The sequence below is a fragment of the Eulemur rufifrons genome, chromosome 16 (assembly GCF_041146395.1).
Source record: "Eulemur rufifrons isolate Redbay chromosome 16, OSU_ERuf_1, whole genome shotgun sequence".
Taxonomy (NCBI): Eukaryota; Metazoa; Chordata; class Mammalia; order Primates; family Lemuridae; genus Eulemur; species Eulemur rufifrons.
Genome location: NC_090998.1, coordinates 15,534,529 through 15,552,682, shown reverse-complemented (window position 1 = coordinate 15,552,682; position 18,154 = coordinate 15,534,529). Strand labels below are relative to the sequence as shown.

The 18,154-nt window shown below is 36.8% G+C and overlaps 1 protein-coding gene across 2 annotated transcripts in view; it reads right to left on the bottom strand.

Moving 5' to 3' along the window:
• Positions 1–5,436: 5,436 nt before the first annotated feature.
• DERA (deoxyribose-phosphate aldolase) overlaps positions 5,437–18,154 on the bottom strand; it is a 96,116-nt gene continuing 83,398 nt past the window's right edge. For both annotated transcript variants that reach the window (XM_069490165.1, XM_069490166.1), the window contains 3 exons: positions 10,527–10,639; positions 6,390–6,539; positions 5,437–6,119 (listed from right to left, as the gene is read on the bottom strand). In XM_069490165.1, coding sequence (XP_069346266.1) covers positions 6,063–6,119; positions 6,390–6,539; positions 10,527–10,639 — 320 coding nt within the window. In that variant the 3' untranslated portion in view covers positions 5,437–6,062. The remainder of the gene's footprint in view (positions 6,120–6,389; positions 6,540–10,526; positions 10,640–18,154) is intronic.

Genomic DNA, 18,154 nt, shown 5'->3' with positions numbered 1-18,154 from the left:
TAGGATTAAAACAATTGTGGAGATTATGTTCACAACACAGAATTTAAATGTAATAAACTCTAATGATGTAGAAATAATATTGCAAAGGTTTGGAGGTGAGGAGAACAAGGTAGTGGATAGATACGTTGATTTTCTCATCTGGTAGAGCAGGGAATAGAAAGATTATTAAAGCTAATAAATCATGTAATAGAGCTGTAAGTACATTTCAAAGTCTAAAGAATATGATATAAAAATTATATGATCATCAAGAATCAGGTGAGCTTAGAAGATGAGGGGGAGAAAGTAGAAAGAATTAACCTCTTTGTACTCTTGGTAGGACGTCAATAGATAGCTGTTTAAAGAAGCAGCAGTTTATGTATTTGGATGCAACGACACTGACATATATTGTTGGTGAGAGTAAAATTCTTTTTAAACAGAAGGACTCCATGGGACTTCTCTGGACCTGTTATGTGGGACCAGAGAAAAGGGGCAACTGCAGAGTTTTAGAGACTAACTGGGAATGGACATGCAGCTGAGGGGTGACAAGTCCTTTCTTATTGCCAAGTATGCACCATCTCTCCATCTCTAGTACCACCTTGTTACGCTGTAGTTGACAACTGTTATGATTCTTGACCATCCAATATCTTTTGAATACTATGTGCCCCTTCCCCACAAAAGGCAACCACAACCTGCTTTTCCCAGCCTCCTTTGCAACTAGGGTACAGGTATGTGACCGAGGCTCTGACAATTAGACACAACCACACAGGAACTTGATACCCAAGATAGCAACGTGAAGAATTCATCTTTGGCCACTGATAAATCCGCCTTCCAGAGGTGGCAAAGGTAGAGGTTCTGGTATCAAATGCCCAGAGGCAGAACCAGTGAGTTTTCACTGCGGCTGTTCTGAAGAGTGGTCAGGGCATTCTTCTTAGCTGGCTGCCTCTATTTCTGACTATCTGGCCCTCCTGGACATTTTGTAAGATATTCAGCATACTTTAAAAATAGATATCTTTTCTGCTTATACTAGATAGAAGAGAGTTCTGTTGCTTGTAACTAAGAGCCAGGCCTGACTAGAGTGGTACTGGCACTGCAAACACTTAAAAAGCAAAAAACAAATTTAAAACATCCTTTAGTGTTGAAAAAATCAAGGAACTAACATTTTCATTAGCTCTAGAGACCATTTACACAGTACCTTCAAAATAAGAGGACAAGTGTCTGTGAAACATGCCTTTCCCTAAAACATCTCATCTTTTCTACATGTAAGTTTTAAAGAATGGGATCTGTTAAAATATGGCTTGGTTTTAAGTACATCATTATATCTGAATCACCAAAAATTATAGCATTCCAAATTGGTAAAATCAAATACAGCTGAATCTTACTATGTTGGCTTGCTGAAATTCTTTGGAGATTTTGCAGATAATGATTCTAAACTCATCCAAAATGTTTACTCTAGGCTCCAAAGCTTGCTTTTAAGCCCAAAGTGAAATCAAGTTCATTGCCTACTGTGAAAAGATTAAAGGATAATGTCATTTCCATTGTTCCCGCTCCTGTTCTTGGCTATGAAAAGCAGCAAAATATACACATTTATCCTGGAGCTTCATGATAAAGAAGTGCTGCAGCTGGTGGATTTTACTGCTTAATGAATGCATTTACTTTGGAATCTAGGTTTCGAGTACAAGGTTTTGCATTGCAGTGGTTCCCAAAGTGTGGTTCCTGCTGACTCCACAGAGTCAGCATCTCCTGGGAATTTGTTGGATATATAAATTCTCAGGCTCTCCTGCAGAACTACTGAGTTAGGAACTCCGGGGGTGGGACCCAGAATTCTATTTTACAAAACTCTTCTGGTGATTCTGATGTAGCAGAACATTTGAGAACCATTTTCTTTGGCAGCACAACTAAACCACTCCAATCAAAAGAGAATCTACTTCTGAGATGGAAATAGCAAGATGTACCTTCTTAATAACAGACTCTAGAGCATGAAGAGCATTCCTCCCTCGAACTAACCTAACTTCACATGTGGCATAAATTCATTTCTTCTTCTACAAAGGAGATACAGGACTCTGGGTTACTAAGATCTAATATAGAAGTAACTTTTCCTGGCATTGTCAGACATAAAGTACCCTTCAATCTCTTCCTCAGGATAAATAATCCCAGTTCCTTTTACTTTCATTTATAATCACTTCTTAAAACTCTTCATCACCCTTGCTAACCTCCAGAATACAGTATTAACCTTATTTTACTGTTCAAATGAATCAAAAACTTTCTCTGTCATTGAGCCATAGAAATGAATGCTCCACAATGTAGGGTTCTTATAGTCTACCTATGTTTTGCAATATAAGATGTATTTCTAAAAAAAATTAAATTTTAGGTCCGTCCCTTCTAGATAGTTTGATTCCTCCTCCTTCCCTCTGTTCTTTTTCCTAAAAAAAAAGTTTTAGTTCATTGTAAGGTCACTAAGTATTTCACATATACTGAATTAAACATTCTGATCCTCCTTTGCCCTATTAAGTATGAATTGGCCAGATGGATATTCCTCTGACTCTCTCCTGAGCAGGTTTTAGTTAATTAAAAATGATTATTTTTACTACATATTTTATATATCAGCCAGATGTTACCTGTGGTCATTTCTAAAAAGGATCATTTGGTGGTGGTTATAAAATACATATTTTCCTTGGGAGGCAAAACCCCTGTGTGCAGTCAGGAAAATAAATGTAGAAGTGATTTCACCTCATACCTTTTCCCTAGTACCAAAATGGGCATAACATTTCATTTCCTTTGAAGGTAAGATTTATTCAAATTCTTTCTTCTTTCTATCTCTGCACTCTGGACTATTTATGTTATACAAAAAAATCATTAGGTTGACAGATGAAAAAATTATTGTTGGTTTCCCCCTGTACTAGAATATAAGTTAATTTTTTCCAAAGAAACTGATTAGCTTTCTCTAGGTTTGGTTTGTGTAAGACACATACGCATGACATAGCAAACTTTTCTGCCCAATCGGGACAGAGGCCGTATGACGTTGCTCTGAAGACACACTTCCAGATATCTGTAACAGTTCCCACTATTTCACAGGTCTCCTTTGAAGATATTTTTCATGGGAACTAATTTGTCTGAATTTCCCGTTAGTGCTGAAATAATCCAGAATGGGGCAAAAATACTGTCATTATGAAATTGTTTTATTACACAAGTCGTTCTCTCTCCATGTATACACAAATTAGCATTCAAACAAGCCCCTTTCTTTTCTTAAAAAACAAAACAAAGCAACATTCAACCTTTTTTTAAAATTCCATTCTAAAGGTCAGCCAAAATTCTCAAATTCTAATATACGAAATCAACCATACTATCACACTATCACTTGGGCTAGATTGAGATGGTTGGTCTTCTCCAAAACACCATTTATATAAGACTCCTAGAGACAAAAGTGAACCTGAAGTTCACATGCTGACAAACATCATTAGGTACGGCAGGGTGCAAGAACAAGCAAGAATTATTCAGTTCCAAAGACCTAGGTCTTGTAAAATATTTCATCATGTGGTGGGGATATGGGTTCTGGCCTCAGCTCTGACTTTCTATGTGACCTTGCACACAAGTGACTTCTACACTGAGTTTCTTTTATCACGTAAAAAAAAGATAGGATTGAACTACATATTCTCTAAAATCTCTATGTGCCCCTCAGTTATGTGATTGATTGTTTTTAAAATAACCTCAAGGCCTAATATGTCTCATTGAACAATTGCAATGATGGACGGGGGGAGGTTGCTTTTATTAACTTAAAAGCTTTAAACACAGAACACAGCAACTCATTTTCTGATTGTACAAAGCATCTGCTCCCAATGTTCTGAAGTACACAAATCTGCTTGTAGTAAATCACAGTCACCTCAGAAATGACCCCTTCCTCTTATTTTCATAGCAATCAACATTAACCGAAGTGTTCTTATTAAAGTCATCTGTGTGACATTTGATTTCAAGAGCCAGGTAAAGACGGGCAGACATTCCTTATGAAGAGTCCTTGGAATAAATTGTTCCCCCAAATATAACATTACCTACGTTTAGATCAGGCCATGCTCATCAGTCCCTAATAGATTTGAGGGACTCACCAGTCTTAATTTCCTACGTGAATCTGTAATTGTCCGCAGAGGTCAATTTCAGTGGATGCCTCATATAAATTAAAATTGAAGATAATGATGCCTGTTCACTTGATCAACTAAAATGACCAGCTGGGTTTAATGGGAGGAAAACAGAAACCCCTGTGAAATTGGAATAGCTTCAGAGGTGATAGAATGTAATTATTTTTCTGTAATGTTTCTTCTCCAGAGGTGACTGGCCACTGCTCTGGTGGGCACCTGGGCCGCCATATTATGGAGTTGGATACGGCACTCGGAGCCACTGACCATATCCAAAGACACAAGTCAGAAGTCAGCATTCTGCTAAAGCTTTGGGGAAATGCAGTATTTCTTTTCCATTCTTATTTTAGTCATTTCATTTACAGTAAGAGAAGTGCTCTGAAGGACTCGCCGAACTGACTTCCAAGAGGCAAGTTCTGATTTAGATTGGTACGAAAGTGTTTTCTCTTTTTAGCCACAAGACATTTTCTTGAAGTTGTTCTAATTATCCTTAGAGTAATATAATTTTAGGTCTGAAAGAATCTTGCTATCATCAACCCCTTTATTTTACAGACAAAGAAACTGAGGGTCAAGAGATGTAAACTTACTGGACCAAGGAGTCAAAGCCAGAAAGAGGCAGAGGCTGGGCTAGAATTCAGCAGCTCAGAAGATAAAACCAAAACGGACTCCAGTCCAGGGTTTTGCTTATGAGTAAATGGAGGGTCATGCAGGGAAGAAAAAAAAAAAAACCACTCTGGATGAAATTGCCATTTAAGCAAACTTAGGTTCTATAATGCGTCGGTAGACAGAGGTGCTAGCAAGCAAAAAAGCTGAGGAGGGAGGTGGGGAGAGACAGGGCAAAGGAACCAGCAGACCACAGGCAGATTACCATCCCCACAGCTAACAGTGAGCTCTGCTTATGTGCACCCGACTGTGTGCTGAGGGACAGTTACACACGGGCATGACGGCACACACTCGGGAGCCAGCCTGCCTGCTTGGGCTTCATTCCTGACTCCGCTAATTTTGAGCAACCTTTGGGAAGTTGCTTAAATTCTCTATTCCTCAGATCCTCATCTGTATAAAAAGATGATAACATCAGTACTTACTATTGCAAGGATTAAAAACCTTACTATGCTTACCTTGCTATTATAGAGATTAAATAAAGATTAAATAAATTGATATATGTAAAGAGCTAAGCACATAATAAGTGCTGTCAGTGTCCGCTGTTTCCCCCCTGTTCACTATACCAGAAAATCTTGAGTTTCAGAACATATACGTAAGTTGCATTCATGAATAATGTACAGCGGTTCTTTGAGACATATACCCAAGGAATCTACTACAGAGATACAGAAAGTCATTGATAAATCCTCTTTTTATGTTTAATGGATTAAGTTTTCAATATGGATTGTTACAATGTAAAGTGTTTTTTAATAAACAAGGACTTCTTTATTTTAAAAATTCCAATGATATTCGAAGTTCCATATAACAAAGTCAGAAATTGCATTAGTAAAACGGTTAACAAAAGAGCATATCCATTGCAAAAATAAAAAGGATGGATTTTCATGGTGGGAAATTAGTGCTGAATCAGTGACCCCTGAAGTCGTTACAGCGGCAGGTCAGGGGTGTTGCACTTTCTTTTGCTAGGCCATGCTTCTTGGACAGGCTAACATCTTTTTCCCCCTTAGAATTTGATGTGGGCAAATCTGCCATTAACAATTTACTCAGTTTTTAGGAGAAAACCTTCACAATGCTAATAGTGTAGATCTCAAAATTAAGACCATTTCAGATGTGCCTGACATGAGTAGCACATGTGGATAGTTTATTTATTTTCCTTTCATTCTTTAAGTTCAATGGAAATTTTAAAGGGAAAAATGTCAGTTACCCATTCCCCTACTTTTTAATTAAATGATTTTGGCAAGTACGTAGAAAAATAATCTTTGAGTGCTGTTGTAAAGAACTTTTCTGGAGCTGGCTACTAACTTAAGACATTGGAAGATCATGATACGCCGCGTATCTTCCAGTCACATGGTGATAAATCTGTGAGAAAAATCAGAGTTCAGTTAATAATGATTCTATAATTACACATATCAGTTACTGTTTATACTATCACATAAATAATAACTGTAAGGAACATTTCATCAGAAAGCCTCACTAGTATGCGCTTCAGCAGTGGAGCCTGCTTGGAAAAAGGCAGAGGATCAGAAGGTCAATCAGATGAGTTTTCCTCTCTAGTTCTCAATTTGACTTTTCAATTTCTTTCTTGAAAACACTTGTCAATTTATTCTAAAGAAATGGATTATTACTCACCTGCCTCTCGATGTCCGAAAGCAGAGTGCTGGCACCTATTCGGAAGAGCTCTGGCTTCAGCCACTCATCTCCAAGCTCCTCCTTTACAAGAGACAGCCAAGCAAGGGAATCTTTCGCACTGCGGATGCCGCCTGCTGGCTTAAAGCCTATCTAAAAGGGAAGGTAGAGAAGAGAACAGTCTTTATTGTTATTAGCTTGCTTTAAAGAAATGGTACTGTGTTTATACAGAGTCTTGATTTCTCTCTTTCTCTTTTCTAAACATCTGTTTCACTTCATGAAGCAAAAGAACTTAGATCAGTAACTCACACACCTTCACACCACAAATAACCAAGATTTTTGGAAAATAAACCTCAATAATATTTCACTTATTGGAAAGTCATAAACCTCAACCATCTAGACTATAGCTGTGAACCTGGAAGAAATGGGAAAACAAATCACAAAAGTCCATGCATTCTATGTATATTTCTACAAGTAAGCCTGCATGGTCACCTTTCAGCCTTATCTTGAGGTTCAAAAGACATAAGAGTATATGCGTATTGGGGTGGGGGGAGGGGATGGGTGTATACCTACATAATGAGTGCGATGTGCACTGTCTGGGGAATGGATACGCTTGAAGCTCTGACTCGGGGGGGATAGAGGAGGGCTTGGGCAATATACATAACCTGAACTTTTGTACCCCCATAATAAGCTGAAATAAAAAAAAAAAGAGTATATGCGTATTTAAGATAAGAGGACAGAATCAGTGAGGTCACAGGTCACCTTAACCAAACTGGCAGCATCCAGCAAGGAGAGTTGACAGTTGTTAATCAACTGCAGGGACTTTTTTCTTAAATTGTAGGCACAGAGTCCTATAAAGCAGTCAGATCAGTTACATAAGGATAGTAATTCAGCCAATATCTTATGTTTATAAATGATGTCCCTGGATCCATTAGGAAAGGAAAAATATGTTCCATATACAGTAAAACCCTGATTATCTGGATTTGCGTGTTTCAGGAACTTGACTATACAACGGAGACTCTACAGATGGAAGTGGTCAAAACAACACACCAGAGGCCATGTACTAAAGCGCTGGCATTTTATCACTCAGAGCCACTCTTGATCTGTTGCGCCAGCAGGAGGTGAATGCTAACAGAACACTAGAGAAGGGGGACAACAAATGAGTTGTCTTATTGTCAATTCAAGCGGAAAACCTCATAGTTAACCTGAACTCTGCCATTCCCTGGCCACACCACAGCCACTCAATAGTCAAGTCTTGTCAGTCCCACCTCCTAACTTCTGTGCCTCTCACCTCCACACTTTCCTCTCTATACTCACCTTTTGGTTTTTTTTTTTTTTTTTTTTTTTTTTTTTTTTTTTTTGAGACAGGGTCTTGCTCTGTCTCCCAGGCCAGAGTACAGTGTATCATCCTAGCTCACTGCAACCTCAAAACCCTGGGCTCACGCAATTCTCTTGCCTCAGCCTCCCATAGTAGCTGGAACTACAGGTGCACACCAGCACGCATGGCTAATTTTTCTATTTTTTGTAGAGATGAGGCTTGCTCTTCCTCGGGCTTGTCTTGAACTCCTGACCTCAAGCAATCCCCCGGCCTCAGCTTCCCAAATGCTAGGATTACAGGTGTGGACCACCCTGCCTGGCTTCTTTCACTTCTGTGTCAGTTTAGACCCTCATCAATTCTCACAGGGAAAATCAGTAAAAGTGTCCTAATTGGTTTCCCTGCCTCAATCACACAACTCACACAGATAAACAGTAGCAGTGCAAGGATTCTAACCACATCTACTCCGGACCTGGAGTCTACGCTACGACTCTGTAAGGCATGGGGAGGAATAAGTAGGATGAGGTTAGTTGTTGAAAAAAAGCCAAAAAAAAAAAAAAAATCATTTAGCTGATATTAGCTTACATGTTAATCATGGGAGCATTTCTGTCAATTAGGTAGTGCTTCATATAGACTTTCTGTATAGTGCAGCTTGTGTCTGTAAGTCTGTCTGGCAATGCTTCCAAAGGGAGGTTCTAGCATAAGTTTATCCTTTTTTTTTTTTTTTCTTAAGAGGGGGAATGTGGAAAACATAAATCTACAATGAAATCAGTTATGAAATATTAAACCTCTGCTTCTCAGGAGTGACACTAATCACGATCTAGAAGGCAGCCTATCGCATTTTAAAACACCCTTAAATCAATGATGTAGAAAGCTTTACAGTCTAAGGACTGTCCGGGCAACTTGTCAACAACCCAAAAGGCTGTACCTGATTTGCAGATACATACAGAGATCCTCCTTGTTTGAAATCACACATGATTCAATGAATATGATTTCACTTGTACCTGTCTTTTTCTTAATAAGACTATGATGGACTTTATTTATTAGCTGAGGAAAGAATCAACACAATTAAAAAGAAAGAACTGAAAGAGAGCAAAATGTCCCACCACCCCCCGGCCCCGTATTCTGGTCTGGAACATAGAGCACTTTAAACTTTCATTTAAATTCTTTGCTTGTCGTCTTGAGAGATCTCCTGGGAAAGGACTTGCTCGTTTTTGTATTCCTAGCATTTAACATAGGTTGATGCGGCACCTGGTTAACTACTCAATAAATGTTTGTTGAGAACAAAACAGGACTGGGTCCCCAATGGCGAGTGTGAACCCTGACAATGGAGCTTATGAAACACAGATGCCTGAAGATGACCCCAGACCCAAAACTCCAGGGATGGGGTCTAGGCATCTCTAAGTACAAAAAACTTCACATCTGAATTTGATGTTCTTTGGCTGAGGGTGAGAACCATGGTCTACCGAGTGGTGAGAGTCTCAACGGAGGACCAAAGATAGATTTCTCATTTTTATAGCTTTTAAAAAAATTTTTCAAAAAAAAAACTTATTTGGATTATTGTAGAAAGGCCATCAAGTAGAGCTTACTCAAGTTGGGTTGCTTTTCATATGTAGGTCACAGTGGATACTTATCCTATTTGTACTCAAGATGTGAAGTTGTTCTGAGGGAGAAAATTGTGGATGGAGTTTGTTTCCTCTCATAAACCAGGACATTCCCAAAAGGTCTCCTAATCCAAAACAAACTGAAGCTACAGTCACATATAAAGTCATCACACCCACTTGGCAAGGGATTAAAGGTCTTTTTTGGGTATCTATTAAGCAGAAATCAAGAGATGGGTTTTAAAAGATGCCCCTCAGGAAGGAAAAGTCTCATTAAACACACATACATGCACTACTTTTCTCACCAATGATGTCAAAAAAAAAAAATCCTTTGAGTTAATTTGCAGCTAAAGAAGCAACTTGAAGTGAAAAGGAAAATCCAAACTCATTTTTTAAAAAAGCACCTCGTACGCATTTTTCCTTTTAACTTCATATGTTTCAAAAAATATGCATTATTTTTCAAAAAGCTGACAAAAGCTAGCATCTACCCTCCTCAGCTTAACAGTCTTCCAAAGAGCACATCCAACTGCCATAAAACGCAAAAATGGATATTTAATTCAAGAGCTATATAACGTCTAGCTACCTTTTCCCTGCTGTTTCACAGCATTTCATTATTTTGTTTAATAAGTTCATCTCCTCGAGAATTTTCTCTTCACCTCATATTATTAAAAGTAATAAGTTTTTCTGGACCGGGGGTTTCCCAACAGAAAAACCAATTTATGTGTGTCCTTCAATAATGACAGGAAAAGATTATTTCCCATTATATTGCATACTTTTCATATCGCCACCACAGCTTATCATTCAATAAATGTTACTCTGCAATTCTTTCCATTCCTCAAGGAAGTTTAATTTCTGCATTAACCTGTTTTCACCGGCCAACGCCTTGCCAGAAAGCCTCTGTGTTACAGCAGAATTAGTTCGTTAAAGAACCCATTTAGGAATCTCTTGTCAGTGATAAAATTGTCTTCGGTTAATAAAAGGACATAAAGTGAGTTTACATCTTGATCACACATACTCACTCCCACACTCACACTCACTTTCTGCTAATCGCACATTTTTCTCCAGGAATGTGTTCTTTTATAATGAAAAGCAAATTAAACATTTATCTTAATAAAGGTAAGGCATTCACACCTTCTGCGTATAAAGACAGTTATCGTGGCTGTAACTAGTATTATAAATAACATTATCTTTACTCTGAAGAAAGATTTGCTGGCAATAATATACCTTGTTTCCAGTTTTCCAGAAGAAATCTCTAATGGCCCGTAGCATTACTATAGCTACCGGGAAGGTGGCATTTACTGTTTCTTTTCCGGTAGAAGTCTTAATAAAATCTGATCCTAAAACAAAAGAAAGAAAAACTCTATGTTAATTAAAAATTTATTTTTTACACTTTTGAGTCAGTGGTAGAAATGAGGTGTGTAAATTTTTTTTTCCTGAGGAAAAAAACTTTATTTTTCATTAATTATTTGAAAAACTAGAACCAAAAATCTCCCTTTAAAATAATTCTGTCCACACTTTTTCCCCCCTTACTATCTGATGAATTATATTAGGCACCAAATATATTCTCACTGACCTCTGGTACTCTTGCCTCCAAATTCCACACTTCCAATTAAAATCAGGTTGGTTTATTTAATGTATAACTGAGATGAATAAAAACAATTTTATGCCCGATGCTTAACATCATATATCACGACACTTTACTACACAACTGGAGTGCCTACTCATTTTCCCCTCATTTTCTCAAGCTTGATAAAAAGTACAAAGTATAGTTGTGACAAAACAAGAAGAACCACCATTAGCTGATTTCTATTGCATTGTTCATTAATGAAAGCACTATGTCTTTCATCCAGATTAGGATTTTCATGAAAGACACCACACTATTTCATACCTTGCAAGCATTTTAAACTTCCTTCCCTCACGTGTGTCTTAAACCTATTAATGTAGTTTAACAGAAGAGCACAAAGAGACAAAGAAATGATAATAATAGTTAAGATTCATGGAGTGTTATGCAGTATAAATAAATCTAGGTGCCTTACAAGTATTAACTCAGTCAATCCTTACAACTATATGAGTTAAATACTAATATCTCCATTTTCCTTATTTCAACGTATTAAGGGGATACAAATGTTTTTGTTTACATGGATCATTTCTGTAATGCTTGAGTCACAGCTGTAAGTGTGCCCATCACCCTAATAGTGTTCACTGTTCCTTCCCATTGGATAGGTTTTTTTGTACCTTCCCTTCTCCCCCTGCCCCCTGGTTGATTTCCACTAAGTTTTACAGTCCTCTGTATACACGTGTACTCATCAGTTAGTTCCAGTTTAATGATCTCTATTTTTAAAGAGGGAGTTGAAGAACAGAAAAGTTAAGTAACTTGCTCGAGGTCACATGGTAGTGGCAGAGGTAGAATTTTAACCAAAGCAATCTCACTTAACCAATATGTTAAAGTGCCTCCAAGAAACCTACCTAGGGTCACACCATCAGATAGCTAAATAGAGAGACCATCTTTTACTTGGTTACCTAGTCCTGAAACACTCAACATGTGCATCATGCACAAGCAGCACAGGGAGCTTGTTAAAAATGCAAATTTGGCCAGACACAGTGGCTCAAGTCTATAATCTCAGCACTTTGGGAGGCCAAGGCAGGAGGATCGCTTGAGGCCAGGAATTTGAGACCAGCCTGGACAATACAGTGAGACCGTATCTCTATAAAAAATAAATTAGCCAGGCGTGGTGATGTGTGCCTGTAGTCTCGGCTACTCAGGAGGCTGAGGCAGGAGGATCACTTGAGCCTGGGAGCTGGAGGCTGCAGTGACCTATGATCATGCCACTGCACTGCAGCCTGGGCACCACAGTGAGATCCTGTCTCTTAAAAAAAGTTGTAAAAATGCAGACTTGCAGGCCCTACACCAGACCAACTGAATTAGAATCTAACATAAACAAAGTTCCTGGATGACTCATGTGCATGCAAATTCACAGCCCTAGCCCACCAAATGTGTGGAATCACAACTAAAACTAATCTCTAAGATTATTCTACGGTCCATCAAAGATGTGGAAGACAGAAGTTGAAGAAAGAAGTGGCCAAAGCTTTCCCCTCTAGTTTCAGTTGGAAAAGATACTTCTACAAATACCATATGGATAGAAAAGGCTCAAAGAGACACAGCTTTATTAAGTACGCTGTGTATAAGACATGTGGAAAATATAAAAATGAATAATTCAAGCCCTTGCCCTCAAAACCATACACTTTAGGCGTAGATGGAGATGAAACACGAACGCTGGGTAACCATTTGATGAGCTAGAAGTCAGGAGATCTGGTTTCTATCTCTGGCTCTGACAGTTATGTTACAAATTCCATCCCCTTACCTTCCTCATTTGTAAAATGAGGTCTAAAAATTTCCGACTTCATAGTTTTATACAAGGCATCAAAAGACACAATCTGTATGAAAGCACTTTGAACACTGACAAGTATTATACAAATACATAATAAATGAATCAAGGACCTAGGTAGGACTGCAATCTGTATAAATACCATAAAAACTCTTGATAAATCATAGGTCATTGGAAACCTTCTTTTCTTTGGGTCTGTAAGCCAACTGGGGGGAATGGAGGTGTGCCTACCATGCATACATTCGACAAATATTTACTGGATGTTTACTATATGCCAGACTCTGGTCTAGATGCTGGGAATAGACCGATAAACAAAAAGTTCCTGCCCTTGTGAGATGTCCTGGAAGAGAATGACAGTAAACAAATAAATATATTAATAGAATAAATGTCAAGTGGAGATAAGTGCCATGAAGACAAATAAAACAATGTGTAATGAGATAGAGAGTGATTGAGTTGGGGAGGGGTAGCTATATTTAAAGAGCCATCAGAACAGCATTCCTGATTAGTGGAAGTCAAACAGAGATTGAATGAAGGGAATCTGGGGAAAGAGCATTCCAAGTAGGGAAACAGAAAGTGCAAAGGCCTTGAAGTAGGCTTATATTATGTTCATTAATGAATGACTGAATGAATGAGTGGACCATAGAACTGATGCTTGGCGCCTGCAACATCAGAAATAAGACAAAGAAAATAAATTAAAACCTCCACACAGATGGAAGAACGTGAAGGAAACATCCCAAAAGAATTCATGAGACCAAGCTGTGTTTTCCTAATATGTGACAACTTCTGATTCACTAGAAGGTTTTTGGGTATGATACCGGGTATCACCTAAATTCTTTTAAGCATCTTGAAAGAGAAGATCATTAAGGCAGAAGCCCAAGGCCATATTTGGAGATCAACAAAAAAGGCATGGTCACTTAAAAATCACACCATCTAAAGTTAATCAAAAGAGCCACATTCCTTTGGAAGAGTTTGGAGGCAGGGTAAGAGACGGGGACTCTCTTCCTAACGTATTTGGGAGAGCAGAGCAGAGCACCTACCACAGCAGCAACAGTAGCCCAGGGGCAGGAACAGTGGCCCACACAGTATATGTTTTCTTGTCTGTCCCCCTTTCTTGACTGTATTGTGAGCATGTTTAGGGGCAGGAGCTGTATGTTTCTTATACACTTCATTGTCTCCAGAGCATGACATACAGGAGAAACTCAACAAATAATTTTTGACAGATGGATGGATGGATGGATGGATGGTCACAGCTATTGAGAAAAAGCAAACTACAGTATTTTCCACCTTTAACTGACTAATGAGGAAAGGAAAACAATTTTGAATTTCATTCCAGTCCCAGTAACAACACTAGGCAGGTAGCAGGTGGCTCAGAACAAAATACGATTGATTGATTTTTAAATAAAATTTTAATTTTAGGACAGATTTAAGTTTACAGAAAAATTACAGAGATAATACAGTTTCCATATACCCCATACCCAGTTTTCTCTATTATTACCATCTTATACAAGTATGGCATATTTGCTACATTTAGGGAACCCATGCTGATATATTGTTATTAACCAAAGTCCATACTTTATTTAGTTTTCCTTAGTTTTACTCAGTATCCAGTGCCATCCAGGATACTACATTTGTTGTGTCTCTAGAGATTCCTCTTATCTGTGACAGTTTCCCAGATTTTCCTTATTTTAATGACCTTGACAGTTTTAAAAGTACTGGTCAGGTATATTGTGGAATGTCCCTCAACTGGGATTTGTCAAATGTTTTTCTCATGATTAGACTGGGGTTATGGGAGAAAATCCTCATCTTGTTCTTAGAGGGATCTCAGGAGAAAAGCATCCAGTTTTTCACATTAAGTATGTTAGCTGAAGTTTGTTTGCAGATGTTCTTTATTAAGTTGAGGACATTTCCCTCTATTCCTAGTTTGCTGACAGTCTTTATTATGAATGGATCTCACTTGGTTGTGGCATATAATTCCTTTTATACATTGCTGAACTCATTTTGCTAATATTTTGTTAAGGACTTTTGTATCTATATTCAAGAAAAATATTGGTCTACAAGTTTTCTTTCTTGTAGTATCTTTATCTGACTTTTGGATTAGAGTAATGGTGGTCTCATAAAATGAGCATTCTCTCTCCTATTTTCTGGGAGAGATTGTGGAGAACTGGTATTAGCTCTTCCTTGAATGTTTCGTAGAATTCACCAGTGAAACTATCTAGAGCTGATAATTTCTTTTGGAAAGTTATAATTATTTTTCTTTAATTATTTGTTAAATTATTAAATAAAGAATAAATAAAATTACTTTATACATCAAAATTAAAATATTTTATAAAACATTTACATAAATGTATAGTATAGTTACATGATTTGTATAAATATATTAACTTATATACGATATTCACATAAAATATCTTGTGAATATTTTATAAAGAAAATTAAACTTAAATTAAAATAATTTCTTTAATAGATACAGTTCTATTCAGCCTGTTTCTCTTTTTGAGTTTTGGCTGTTTATGTCTTTCAAGGAATAAATCCATTTCACTTATCAAATTTGTGGGCACAGAGTTCATATATTCCTTTATTATTCTTTTAATATTGGTAGATGACCTTTCTTTCATTTCTGATACGGGTAATTTGTGTCTTCTCTTTTTTATTCCTAGTTAGCATAGCTAGAGGTTTACCAACTGTATCGATCTTTTCAAAGAAGCAGGTTTTAAGGTTTTAAGAAATTTGTTTCTCTATTTTTTTTGTTTTCAATTTCACTGATTTCTGTTCTGATTTCTATTTCTTTTCTTCTGTTTGCTTTAGGCTTAAATTGCTCTTCTTTTTCTACTTTTATAAATTGAAAGCTTACATTATTGATTTTAAATGATTCTTTCCTAATGTATGCATCTAATGCTATATATTTCCCTCTAAGCACCGTGTTTGCAGCATCCTACAAATTTTGATGTACTTTTATTCTCATTTAATTCAATATATTTTTTAATTTCTTCTGAGACTTCTTTGACCCATGTGTTAATTAGAGTGTGTTGTTTAATTTCCAAACATTTGAGGATCTTTCTGCTATTGATTTCTAGTTTAGTTCCACTGTGGTCTGAGAACATACTTTATATGATTTCTATTCTTTTGAATTTGTTAAGGTGCGTTTTATGAGTCAACATGTGGCCTATCTTGGTTAATGTTCCATGTGAACCTGAATATGTATTCTGCTATTGTTGGATGGAGTTTTCTACAAATGTCAATTTGATCATGTTGAATAACAGTGCTGTTCAAATCAACTACATTTTTGCTGTTATTCTGCCTGCTTGAGCTATCAGTTACTAAAAGAGGGGTTTTGAAATTTCCAGCTATAATAGATTTGTCTATTTTATTTCTCTTTTCAGCTCCATCAGATTTTGATGCTGTATTGCTAGGTGCATACATATTTAGGATTGTTACATCTTCTTGGAGAAATGACCTCTTTATCCTTATGTATTATCCTTTTTTATCCCTGACAATGTTTTTTTCTGAAGTCTGCTTTGTCTGAAATTAATACAGCTACTCCTGCTTTATTTTGACTACTGTTAGCATGTTATATCTTTCTCTATCCCTTTACTTTTAACCTTCTCAGTCTTTATATTTACAGTGAGTTTCTTACAGACAATATATAGTAGGGTCTTGTTTTTAATAATCTCTGTCATTTAATTGGTGTATTCAGACTATTACATTTAAAGTGATTATTGATTTAGTTGGATTAATGTCCAGCATTTTTATAACTTTTCTGTTTGTTGAATTCTTTTTCTTTGTTAATTGTTACACCTCTTTTTCTGCCTTCTCAGACTTTAAATGAGCATTTTACATGATTCCATTTTATCACATCATCTCAATTATACTTCTTTTATACATTTTTAGTGATTGCCCTAGAGTTTTCAACATACAATTTTAACTAATCTAAGTCCACCTTCATATACACTATACCACTACACAGGTACTGCAGGTACCTTTTTAAAAAGTATCCTAATTTCTTTCTCCTGTCACTTATAATATTGTTATCATTCATTTCACTTATCTATATGATCTAATCACCCAATAAATTGTTATATTATTACTTTAAACTGGTCTCTTTTAGATCAATTAAGAAAGAAAAATAAGTATTGTTATTCTTCATTTATTCCTTCTCTGAAGCTCTTCCTCTTTCAATGTAGATCGAAGGTTCTGATCTATATCATTTTCTTTCTCCCTGAAGAACTTCTTTTAACATTTCTTACAGGGCAGCTCTGCTGGCAATGAAGTCCCTCAGTTTTTCAGTTCTGAAATATAATTTCACTGGATATGTAATTCTAGGTTGTTGTTTTTTTTTCCTTAAACATGTAAGAGTTTCATTCCACTCATTTCTTGCTGACCTGGTTTCTGATCAGAAGTCCATGGTAATTTTCTTTTTCTTCTATAGGTAAGGTGTTTTATTTCTCTGGCTTTTTTCAAGATTTTCTATTTGTCTTTGGTTTTCTTTAATTTGAATATGATATGTCTAGGTGCAGGAGTTTAATATATTTATCTTACTTGGTGTTCTCTGATCTTCCTGGATCTGTGGTTTGATGTCAATTTTGGAAAGTTCTTGGCCATTCAAATATGTTGTACACTCTATTTCTCTCTCTTCTTCTCCTAGTGTTTCAATAATACATGTGTTATACCTTTTGAAACTGTCCCAGAGTCTGTGGATGTTCTGGGGTTGTTTTTTGTTTGTTTGTTTGTTTTCTCTTTACATTTCAGTTTAGGAAGTTTCTATTGATCTATCTTCATCATTAATTTTTTTTCCCTCATCTGAATCCAGTCTACCAATGGGCCCATCAAAAGCATTCTTCATTTCTGTTCCAGTGTTTTTGATTTCTAGCACTTCCTTTTGATTCTTTCCATCTCTCTGCTGACATTACCTACCATTTTTTCAAGTAGTCTTTTTTCCCATTAAGGCCATTAACATATTAATCAGTGATTTTAAATTCTCTGTCAGATTTCCGACACTGATGTCATATCTGAATTTGGTTCTGATTCTTGTTTCCTGTATATATACTGTTTTTTGATAGTTGTTTTCTTTCCTTTTAACATCCATTGTAATTTTTTGTTGAAAGCCTCACATGATGTATCGGTAAGGAGAACTAAAATAAACAGGCCTTTAGTGTGAGGTTTTATGTTAATCTGGCTGAGAATTGGGCTGTGTTTAATGTTTGCTGTAGCTATAGGTGCCACAGTCCTTAAATTTCTATAGTATCCTTGTTTTTTTTTTCCCCAGAGAGGGTCTATGTATTTGAGTTCTGGCAGCTGTAACCCGCCATTAGTACACTGGAGCCATACTGGTATGGTGGTAACAGATGAGGGAGGAGAAATATTCTATAATCTTCTGGTTAAATCTTGGTGTTTTACTAGGCCTGTGTCCCTGGGCATAACCTTCACAAATGTTTCTTAGCTTTTCTCCCCCACTTTGGTGAGACAGGA